The 12,522-nt window shown below is 36.4% G+C and overlaps 1 protein-coding gene across 1 annotated transcript in view; it reads right to left on the bottom strand.

Moving 5' to 3' along the window:
* Positions 1 to 11,560, bottom strand: part of LOC107562102 (uncharacterized) — a 33,565-nt gene extending 22,005 nt beyond the window's left edge. The window contains exons 1-2 of the mRNA XM_016246666.1: positions 11,380 to 11,560; positions 10,884 to 11,293 (exon numbers count right to left, since the gene is read on the bottom strand). Coding sequence (XP_016102152.1) covers positions 10,884 to 11,197 — 314 coding nt within the window. The 5' untranslated portion in view covers positions 11,198 to 11,293; positions 11,380 to 11,560. The remainder of the gene's footprint in view (positions 1 to 10,883; positions 11,294 to 11,379) is intronic.
* Between the last annotated feature and the right edge of the window lie 962 nt (positions 11,561 to 12,522).

The raw sequence follows: 12,522 nt of genomic DNA, 5'->3' as shown, positions 1-12,522 counted from the left end.
TCATAATATGCATTTGACAAGCTTTGTATGTTGACTCAAAGTTCCCAACATAATGCTTTGGCAACTTTATTAAAGTTTGGCAACTCTATGCGCCACAAAACAATCTCAGCTTTTACTGCCTAAAATATCGTCTTAGTTCTGTTGCATGAGACTAGTGTTTTGAAAAACCAAGATCCTTTAATTAGCCGTCCAAATCTAAGAAGCCAAACGGAGAGTTGTTTACTGTGAAAGGGCTGTTTTGGACTGGAAATTGTTTACTGCGTAGCCACACGCACACATATTTTACTGCAAGCTGCTGTACACATGCCCAACACGCCAGTGCAGAGGCGACTCGTCGCTGGTTTGTAGCATGTGACTGGTGAAGACTTGACAAAGTCCATATGTACATCCTGCTTGGATGCTACGCAACGCGACAACCCTGTGCAGAAGCTTTACGCAGGCCTGCAGCCGATCAGGATGAGCTGTAATAGCAGGCTGATTCATTCACTCTATAGGTGTTTCAGAGGACACCGTGTTCCAGACCAGTCAAGACAAATCCATGATGACCCATGGTGTGTCACAGTTAATCTTACAGACTAGCATAATGGAAAAACATAGAGGTTTGCATAGAGGCCTGCTCTGCCAGTACAGTGTTCTTTGTCATACATCATAGTGAAAAGTGTTTTGTCAGGGAATCTAAAATGTGATAGGTAACAGCTAAAAAAATTGTTTTATGTAAGACAAATGCATTATTTAAAAACACTGAATCAACTAGACTAAATTACACTGACAAAAAGTGCCAGTTGAAGTATAGATTAGTTTTAGAATTTATGTGCATTCATGACTATTTTGTTTTCCGATGAAAGCTAATTTGTCTGAGCATAATAATAATAATAATAATCAATTATTATTATTATTATTATTTAAATACAAATACAAATAACATAATAATAATAATAATACATTTTACTACTACTACTACTACTATTATTATTATTATTATTATTTAAAATACAAATATTAATACATTTTACTACTACTACTACTACTACTATTATTATTATTATTATTATTATTTAAAATACAAATATTATAATAATAATAATAATAATAATAATAATAGTTTGTTATTGGTATTATTATTTAAAAACAAATAAATAATAATAACAACAATAATAAATGTTTATTATTATTAATAATATTTGTAATATTCTTATTCTTCTTATTGTTGTTGTTAAAATGCATAAAATATGCATAAAATAATAATAATAAGAAGAAGAATATTTAATAATAAGAATAAGAATAATTTTATTATTAATAATAATAAATATTTATTTTACTACCACTACTTTTTATTATGAAATAACAGAAAAAAAATGTATTTGATGTTTAATGCATAACAAATGTACAGCATGATTTCACTTTGGTTGGGTCCATCCAGTGTGATGCAATAGATACAAAATTGCTTTATCTCATCGTATATGGCTAGGTTTAATACAATGGCTAAATTCTCTTCAAAGCAGACATTCAAGCAGTGTGAAAGCAAAGCAAAAGCATGACAACCGCATGCTCAGCTTGTGCATTCAACTGAACTTCAGTTTCAATACAGAAACTTCTAGCCTTTTGATCCAACAATGTAGTAAATTACAGTATTATTTTATGTTCCTTCATAAATTCCATATTGCAAAAGATAATGTTGACGTTTATAGTGCATTTCAACATGTTTTCTGCTGAGTTCAGCTCACTATGTGTGGAAAAAATGGTGTGGACTCAGCAGCGAAACTCAATTTGCGCCTTTTGCTACGGTTATGATACAGTATACAGCACAGCTCTGCTAGTGTGGACAGTTTGAATACTATAATCTGTTAATATGGGTGCTTAAATAATTACACGCTGCTTTGCGTGTGGTGTGAGAAAGGCCCAAGTCATGCACAGATTCGGCTCGGCCCACGTGGGCTCCCAGGCACTGATATAACAAGGGCAAACGCTGGAGATGGCAGACTACAGTTGACAGGTTCTGTCATTATCTCAATGGACGTCATTGGCAGGGTGTGAGCAGATAAGACAATAAAGGCCAAGCACTTTTCGCAGGACTCACCTCTGTATCATCATATAAACAACAACTGCAGATGCTTTCCAAGTCATTCCATTCTCATAAACAAAGGCAAAACAAAATCACTGGGAAATATCAATAAATGTGTCTTCATTTGCGTCTTCATATGAACAGTTCCTTTAATATAATATAATATAATATAATATAATATAATATAATAGGTCATGTGCTCCATGTGCAACCTGCTCCATGTACAATAAAAATATATTTTGATGGACTACCAATATTACTGTTGATATGTGACTTTAAGCATACTTTTCAAAAGTACTATTAATTTATTTGTTCGTAAATGAGAAAATATTGAGTGTATCTTTAAAATAAAGGCAAAAGGGCTGGGGCTTGTTTTTCTTTTCAGGACATTATGCAAGCGCTGGAAGTGGTGCAAGTTATTCCACTACAAGACAGTTACCGGCAGAGACTTTTGAGGTCGTAAAAACAAATGCCTTAGATGAAATCGAACTCTGGCCACAGATTTTTCAGAGTTTGTGCGATCATTGATTTTCAGCCAATGACTGTCATTTTTTTCACTTTCAGTACTAAGTTGTACAATAGAATAACTGTCCTTTCACTTTTGACTGCAGCGAAGGTGTTTTGTACAGTGCATTCAATTAAAAAGGACTTGGGGGAAATTAAGGATACAGTCCCGAATGTCTGTGATCATAACGCTATTATGTCTGCCTTGGCAACCACTTCAACATGATCAGACCTCTCTTTTGCCCCGAGGTAAACACAGCTGAAGCCATCCAAAAGAGTGTTTTATCAAGTCAACAAACCATGAACCCATGAGGCTGTTTCACATGCTACCAGGGCAGTTTTATTTCACAAGCAAATGATCTGACCTCTCTGCTAATACTGTGGACATAGATTTTTGTTGAAGGCCTGCCACAATCAACAACATGATGTTACCTCACAGAAAGACACCTTGAACACTGGCTTTAAAGGGACAGTTCACCCAAACATGACAGTTATGTCATCATTTACTTACTCTTGTGTCATCCCAAACCTGGTGCACAAACTATGGTACACTGACACTACCATTCAAAGTTTACGTTTGGTAAAAGTCTCTCATATGCTGACTTATTTGAACAAAAATACAGTAAAAACTGTGTGTATATATATATATATATATTTGTAAAATATAGGTATTTAAAAAACTATTTTCTATTGTATATTCAGACGTCCTAAAAGGTCATACATTCATATTTTTTCTTTCTTTCTTGTTTTCTCGTGATCATGACTTAATTTTCTGGTGATCTCGACATAACAATGGAAATTAGAAAAAAAAGTCATGATCGCAAGAAAATAAGAAAGAAAAAAAATAATAATCCATGACCTCTTGGGACTGACGTAATTTTAATGTTTTTAAATTCATTCTGAATTTTAGCATCTTTACTCCAGTCTTTAGTGTCACATGATCCTTCAAAAATTACTCTAAAATGCTAATATATATGTATATAATTATTATGCTGAAAACAGCTTTTGTTTAGAATTCCTTGTGTTTTAAACAATCTAAAGTTTCGACTATCACTTCTGATAAATTTGTTGTGTTCTTGCTGAATAAAAATAGGCATATTAAAAAAGAAACAAACAAATAAATAAATAAATACATTTAATTAAAGTCATTATTCACTGAAAAATCCATCTTACTGTAGCTCTCCATGGTGCTTGTGAGAGAAATAACAGTGTATGATTTGTGCATGAATTATTTTTTTGAGCGAGTTCACAGTTATCAGCTCACTGGAGAGGAAGACAAAATAATAATAAAATATCAAGTTTTCTTATATAGCCTCAGAAGACTTGGAATACAGCATATGAGTCAAGTGGCCACTTTCATTATACTTTTAGTACTTTTCCATCCTTTTTAAAGCTCAAAACTGAAAAGAGCGACAAGTACATTCTTCAAAAGGTCTCCTTTTGTGATTGACAGAAGAAATAAAGTCCTTTTGATGGTGCGTATAAAATATGCATTGCTTCTTTTTACCTGTCATTTACAAATGCCACCAATTACTATTAGAGTAAGCTATTTTTAGGCAACATTTATAAGCCTCCTTCTTCATTGCTTGAATGAACCCCACCTTTGTTTCCATTTTAAAATGACATCACATGATTGTCAGTGACATTATTCGGTCCCTGTTAGTTTACATAACAGCACAATGTCTCTTTATTAGCCTGTCTTAACATTTAGTCCGTTGTCCCAGGTCATGGACTCTGAGGCACTCCAGTGCCCTCAATAAGTATGTTTGTGTTTTGGCTATACAGTAGCATGGCCGCTATGGATCAGTGAATGCCAGTGCTGGGTGGGCTTGCAGACAGTGCCTGTCACTACCCTGAACCCTGCTTCTGGGAACAGGAGCACCTTATACCAGACAACAAAGCCTGGGCTGGCCCCCAGCCTCTGGCTCGCTGTCAACTCTCCACCGGCCCAGTCACAACAATGCTGCTATTCAGTCAGTCAATTAAATGGATATTATACACCTCTGTGCGTGTTTGTCTTACTATGACAAGTAAATTACTGAACAAGCCTCTGCCATGAAGACAATTGACCTGTTAAGCCACTGTGAAACTTGATCCACCTGTTGCATTTTATTACAACTCCCCATCTACTGTCTGCAAGTCATTTATTTCAAACAGCTTGTGTTGAGGCTAGCGCTCGCTACACGGAGAAGTGCGTGTGAACTCATAATCAGAATCATCAATGCAAATGACTTGTTCTCACAGCACGAGCTCAATGGAGGTTTAATTTTCAGACCAGCTGTTACATCAAAAGGCTGCATCTCACTCAAATAGTTAGCGGAGACATTATAAATTCATTAGGTTTTATGTGTATGATAGGGAAAATTGATGGCATATGATCTAAGGCGGGTGGAATGCATGTGCTGCTATTCGCTATTCTCTTTAGTAAGCTGGTCTAAATTTAAATCAGCGTTAATGTTTCTTTTGAAATAGGGCAAGTGCCATAAACAACGTCACACAAGAACCGTGTAGCTATTCAGACCAATGGCACAATTTTGATTGCTTCTATTGAAAAACGATATGACTGCAGACTATAAGCTCCAGAATGTTTATTCATAAAGCAGTGTAGCATTTTTCAACCAGTCAGGTCTTTACCAGGCATCGTTTTTATTTATTTCTATTTGGGCTTTGGATGTGCATACCTACTCTGTATTTTTAGATTGTTTTTGCTTTTATACAACAGTTTAATAAACACAAAGTTAATATTGAGTAACTCATAGTTTTAGCTACTACTGCCAGTTACTTTGTTTACTTTTGCTCCACTAACAAGCTGTTGAGCCTCAGACACACATGCTGTGTCTCATTTTAAAGGCTGAATCCAACAAATGTTGCATTTGTCATTGATACATCATTGGGACTGTCTCATTACAGAAAAATAACCATTATATTATAAAGCAGAAAGGAAATTACAATAATTTATGCCTCACAATGGCAACAATCAATTTTATAATGGCTGTTTTTCTAAAATGCGACATACTCGATGATGTATGCAGCCAACGAAATGAAACACAGCTAGAGAGCGTTTTTTGAACAAATTGGCGGAGTGAATGATTCAATCATAAAGAGAATCAATTTCGTTTCAGAATGAATGAATTGGTTACGTGAATGATGCATCATTCCTCAGTAAATTAATTGCTGGAACCGCGTACTATTTACTATTTTTTATTCACTTGCTTAGTATTTTCTTTATCTTTCTATGTCAAGAATTCAGTAAATGTTTTTAAATGAATCAGTTTATTGAATAAGTCAATGACTCCTGTCACTTGTTGCCACCTACTGGCATATTCATTTATCCTGCAGAAAGATTGACTAAAAAGAAAACATAGCTAATGTTTAATGCACAAACTGGTGGTTTTCACAGTGTGCACATTTGCTGTGAATCTGAGCATGATTTTTCGCAGCAAACCGCACAGCGTTAGTCTTGTGCATTTCCATTCATCTAGCATCATCACAAACATAGAACACATAATGGTGAAATAAACGCAGGTTGGTAAACGCAGTTTTATAACTCTGTACTCATATTATGTTAGTATTATATGCTCTTATCCAAGGAGAAGTCGCATTGCCAATTTTTCATGCAAAATGGTGATTCAAACAGTGGCTGAATTTGAAATAGTATACTAGCATACTACTCTTGCTACTTCTGCGATACATTTCAGATACAATAAAGCATAAAAAATAGTAAGAGTATGTTATTACGAATCGAGTGATAAACAATAAAAATGAAACCCCAGTGCTGTATATCAGCTAAATGGTATGTCACAGCATTGCAGTCTGTGGTTAATTTTCCACATCGTCACTGATTGTTCCAAATCTGATCCAATCAGCATTTAGATTGTTGCTATTCTTTTGAAACAGAAGTCTTATTGAAGTATTCCTGCTTCTGTTGACACAGCTGGGAGTGGTAAGCATGTCTTCAGATTGCGGTGTAATGTGTGTATAGCTGATCTTCTTTATAGTGATGACCATGTCAAATAAATAGGCCTGTGAGGCCACAGAGAGCCAGGGATGGATGGGAATAATGGGTTTATCAAAGCCTTGATTTCTTCACGCTTATAGTGCAGGATCAGGCTGACATTCTCCAAACAACTTTGAGAGAAAGACCACTCAGCCAAAACCACCGAAACCCTAATGACCCCGGGGTTTTATGTAACAGTCTGCTGCGTGTTCCCTTCCGGGAAATATCCTGCAGGCTTTAGGAGGACCTCTTGCAAAATAGTTGCATCTTTTGATACGTTTTTGTCCTGTGCTGTAGACTTGGCAGTATACAGAGGTTCATTGTTAGTATTTTTGACATATCAGTACTACTTGCGTATATTGATAGAGATTGCTCAAGTCTCTGCTTCAACAAGTCTTCAACGTCTTGAGAAAGAACGTAATGTAACCCTTTTACATGCCGGCTGCAGACAAAGAATTTGTATGATAGTTGAGTGAACATCTATCTATCTATCTATCTATCTCTCTATCTATCTATCTATCTAATCTCTGTAGCACATATTCAACATTCTTGTTAAAAGAATTTTAAGGAGCAGCCAAAAATTCTCACTTGGGACAGAAGCTTGAGAACGAGCAGTTCTGAATTTTGTTTGTTAATCTGTTTGGTCAGAGATATTGGGGTCAGTCTGGGCAAGGCTGAGGGTTCAGATGTTATCTCACATGGACATCGTCCTTGAAGGGTGGTACAGTGTTGTCATTTCATGATGTTTATGAGGGCGTAGACAGCCTTTTGCAAGGTTTTGCCTATTCAGCATTTGGATCTGGGGTGTGATTTAAGTAGAACATTGCTTCCAAGAGTCTTGTGTATTTATGAGTCATACTACTTTTTTTTTTTTGCAGGTGAACGGCCTTATTCTCAATTCTCTTTACATTTTTGTTTATGTTCCTGGTTTATATAATGACACGACACACTTTTTTTCTTTATTTTTCAAATGCTGTTCATATGTTGCATCAATATATGAGCTTAACATTTTTTGGAACAGATATTTTGTGGTGTAGTGGTTGTGGACATCATATGTCAGTTCTCAGTCATCTGAAGTTTATTGTCCTAAACTGTCATAGAACCAGTTAGATAGTGATATCAGATTCTAAGCAACAACTTCACATTTTAAGAATCAGAAGAGTCATACAAAATTACACTGAAGAATAAATATATATGGTATAAAAATGTATATTTATTGCTCTATATTTAGAGCTCACCAAGGATATTTAAATATTTGTTTGTGTTAAAGATTAGAGCTGTCAGAATTATTATTATTTTATTTTTATTTTTTTAACTAATGCAATAAAAATGTCTTTTTAATTTTTGTATTTTAGAAACTTTGAGTATAGCATTCAATTAAAATTAGTAAATCAAAAATGTAAGTACTACTAATTATGCATATATATATATTTAATTAATACATTTAATTAAATGATATGGAGATAATGAGATTAACTGATATTATTGCATTATCATGAAATGATTTAATCACAATAATTTAAAAAGTAACGTGTAAAATAAATAAATAATCCAACAGCCCTAATACATGTTTAAAACAAAAATATTTAACACACACACACACTTATACATATATAGTGCACTTTTAATGTGTTATGCAATCACCTATTTCCATTCACCAGGCACCAGAAACACACCTTTTATTTAAATCCCCACGGATAATTCCCAAAAACACTGGCTTCCAGACACTATAGTGTAGATCATGAGCTGTTCTGCTTGGCATGTCTGGATCCATGTCTCTGCATGCCTGGAGATGTGGATTACATTTCTGCATATTAAGTAAATAAACTGGCATTTTTGCAATTTATCTGAGGGTTTAGTGGACAGGACTTATTGTTGGCAGGACTCTGTTACTTTGTATCGTGCATACTACTAAACAGACACACCTTTCTTATAATTGTTCCATCAATAACACTATGTTCATTTCTTAAGACATCAAGGACCTTTGTGTGAAACACAAACAAGTCGGTATTTAGTCTGCAAGAGGTGTGAAATATGAAATATTATACAGTGTAAAGGATGAGAGAAAGGAATCATCTCATCAATAAGACAATAGAGTGTTACTTTTTGAAATCATGGATCACAGGGAAAGTATCCCATGGCATAGAACAGTCCAACATGAAAAAGATGCCTTTCCTGTCATGGAATACAAGAACGGGTTGGTGTACAGACTAACAATGGCTATTTGATGATATTAGAACAGAGGGCTGTTGAACTCTGTGTATTTAGTAACTGAGACTGTGAAGAGTCTTTGGGCCAGAGGTCCCATGCAGACTGCTCTTGTTTGCATCCCGACACCAGGCTCATAAAGTAAACCTAATTATGTAGACTAACCTTTCACTGCCACGTATAAAACTGAGTACACCCCGATAAAGAAGATTAAACATTAACCGGCACACTAGGAATCTTGTTTCAGAGGCGTCCCAGTAAGTTTAAGAGGTATATTGTCTTGTCGCAAAACAGACAAGATTAGATGCTGAGCAACTTTATCGCATTTTAAGAATCAGAACAGCCATAAATAAGATTCCACAGTAGAGTACATTTATATTGCATATCATTTATTGCATCGTATTTAGAACTTTAAACGTTCTTGTTTTAAATATTTATTAGGGTTGTTGGATTATTTATTTATTTTATGCATTTTGTTAATTATTGTTATTAATTAATATCAAATAATATCATTATCTGCATAGCATGTCATTAAATTAATTGCAAAAAAAGGTCAATTGACATCCCTACTTTCATATGCATATTTGTTCTTTTAAATGCAATATTATGAGATAGTTTTAAGACAAGAGTTGCTATGGCAACTCCCTTTTTCATATGCAATATGTCTCATTATTATGTCATGCCATGCTCCTTTCATTAGTCATTCAGATTGCAATCTTTTCGTTTACAATAGCTGTTTCAAATATGAATTTTATAACCCCAAGAAATAACGATTTTCTGACTGTTGATATCTGGATGGTTATTAACCAATTTTACTACTGCTGTCAAAAATTAAGATAGCAATTTGAGCAGATATGCAGACTAGCTATAAACATTTAGCTGTGCTGACAGTGAATATTTCCAAAGTCAAATCCAAAGGTGGTGTGTTACAATAACAACACATAGAAATACATTCTTATCATTTGGCTGCAAATGTCAATTAAATATAGTTCAGTCTTTTTTCTAATACCTGGCTTTAGCTGTCTATTTTTCCACTAGTCCTCATTTCTAAATCTTCCGCAGACTAAACATTTCAAACACTATCGGATTTTAGCAAACTATCCTGATATATGTTCCATATATGTTTATTTTCAGTTTGGAGAGCATGGTTTCATGGAAAAATGCGCTGTGAGCTTGATCCTGATTAGACACTTTTGCCAAATACCTGCTGTGGATAGCTTGCGATCCATTTTTGACACTGTAGTACATCACATCGGATTGTTCCAAAATTCAATATTATGCATACACACTGAGATTGAAGCGAGTGTTAAAGGTTTATGAGATTTTAATGCATCCATGGTTGTTTTGGAAACTCCTGTGACCATTAAATTTTATAAACATGCATATTACCTGGAAAGGAATTTGTTTTGCTGCATACTTCAGCTATGGGGCGATAGACTATGCCAGAATGGTATGTAAATTGCCCATGTGTTTTGTAAGTGTGTTTTGCAAATCGGACTGGTTGGGGAGAAAAATCCACATGCACTTTCTGTGCAAAAAAAAAAAAAACTAGAATATTTGCACAAAACCATTGCATGAACCTGATGAGTTGCAATGAATGGGGTGTATTTAAGAAGTGAGAACCGGACTGACTCAAGAGTCAAGATCCTCTTAAGTTTGTGCAAAGGCATGTTCTTCATACCAATCTACACATTCCTGGAACCCTACTGAGACTGCAAGCCACCCTGTTCTTAAATAGCACAGTTGAGCGTGGTCCTTAATCATGTTACTCATCAAGAAATGTAAATAACTAGTAGTGTTCAGTGTGTGTGCAACACTTATTGGTGTTGGCTGGTGGTTGACAATTAGTAAATGATGAACTACATTAAAATGAGCTTGGTTTAAACTAAATGGTAGTGTTACCACTTAAAGTCATCCATAACCAGTCAGTCAGGAGGTGGCCAGAATTACACAAGTGAAACCACAGCATGTTGTTGTCATCAAACTCAAACATCCCAACATTGGCCATTAACCGGAAATCACAGCTCTGGCAGAGACTTTTACAGTTTTTATGAGCTGAGCTAGACGAGTGTGCCAGAGCAGGTGTGTGAATGCACGAGTAGTTTCACATACCTGTGGAAATACAGCAGTATGGACAGCATGGTTTGGTCAATGCTGCTGTTGCAGATGCCCTCGTTGAGCAGGTAACAGGGGTCCCGGACCACCGACTCCAACGAGTCCTGTCTCATGATGTTGTTGAGCTTATCTGTGTTTAGGTTCTGAAAGTGAAGCTGGTCTCGGAGCTGTCTGAAGTGGTTGACGGATGTAGGGCTTCCCAGGCTGGTGTGACCCGCTCGGCCCGGCTCAGGCTCACAGCCATTGGCCAGATCCAGACAGCAGCTGCAGCAGTCCAGGCCGATGGGCGAACGGCACTCCTCGTTTGACATCAGGACAAGTCCCCCCACGTGGGAGTCAGACGGTAGCCGTGACAGGTTCTCCTCCACCTGCTCCCAGGTGATCTTCAAGGGCACCTGCCTCCTTCTCAAGTCCACCAAGTGTGCCAGGTGCTACAGGAGAAGAAGCTTCTGTGAGTTGGTTCTTCTCGACTGAGTTGTGCGCACACGCATACGCAACGCAGGTTTTGTGAGCCGGGGGTGCCTGTTCTCTGGTAATGATGCAGCGGGAATGCGTTTGAAAGAAAACACAGAAGCAGCTTCTGTTTTTTTGTTGATTTTTTTCTTCTCGCTGTCTCCTGCCCCGCACTTTTCCCTGCCCTTGTGCGTGCATACAGTGCAGACAGCGAAAGAGGAGGTGGAGGGATGGAGGAGAGGGCTGGAAAAGAGGGAGGAGCAATCGCTCTGATTGGCAAAGCATGCCGATCAGTTCACAAAAATATCCCGCCTACTTTCCCCTCATGTGATGTTGAGGGAGGAGCAAAGTTAGGAAAGGAGTAAAAGCATGCTCTTTAACATGTGCACTTCAGTGCTGCCACGGGCGGGACCCTGAGAGAGAGCAAACACATAGTACTTCCCCTGTTTATATCAACACAAATGTAGTTTTTTAGTTAGTTTGGTCTCGCTTTCCTAAGGCTATTAAATTCAAACTCGACTCTGCTGGTACAAATACTGCTTGTGTGCAGTGTTCCGTGTCCAGTGATTCATTGCTAAAATGTTTCTATCAGTCTTGTTTGCCTTTTACCAGTTTTTTTTCCCATTCCTTGCCTTTTAAAGAGAGAAATGTTGCTTAAGTACCTATATGTATGAGTTAAAAGTGTTTAATGTCCCTTAGAAATTGTTTAGTAGCGTATCATTCTCTGGCATTATTTGTTAACGGTTAAAGGTCAGTAATCCTATCTGTTTTGTTTATTAAATTCCTATTTCAGGGAGAGATTTATGTGAATCAGATTTAGAACTTTGCGTCAATAGGATTCCCATCATATTGCTTAACATGAGATAAACATCCTTTAAAAATCATTCAATGGTCAATAAATTCTCCGAACACCTTGCAATGTTCCACTGAGCATGTTTGAAATGTGTGAAATATGATTTCGTCACATCTGTAGCTGAACTTTCCATTGAAATTCAATCAAAGACCGATTATAAAGCACATGTTATTACTGTAGGGCCAGTGCTCTGCCTGAGCCAGCTCTGAAATTTGACAGTCTGATAATACTATATAATATGATGTTTAATTATTGCATTGTATGTCTAGTGCAGAGCTCCTCAATTCAATGCATTGTGCTTATTTAATAGCGTGTTAAATGCTTTTCTGG

Source organism: Sinocyclocheilus grahami, unplaced genomic scaffold, assembly GCF_001515645.1.
Source record: "Sinocyclocheilus grahami isolate Dianchi unplaced genomic scaffold, SAMN03320097.WGS_v1.1 scaffold806.1, whole genome shotgun sequence".
Classification (NCBI taxonomy): Eukaryota; Metazoa; Chordata; class Actinopteri; order Cypriniformes; family Cyprinidae; genus Sinocyclocheilus; species Sinocyclocheilus grahami.
This window is presented reverse-complemented; position numbering and strand designations above follow the sequence as displayed.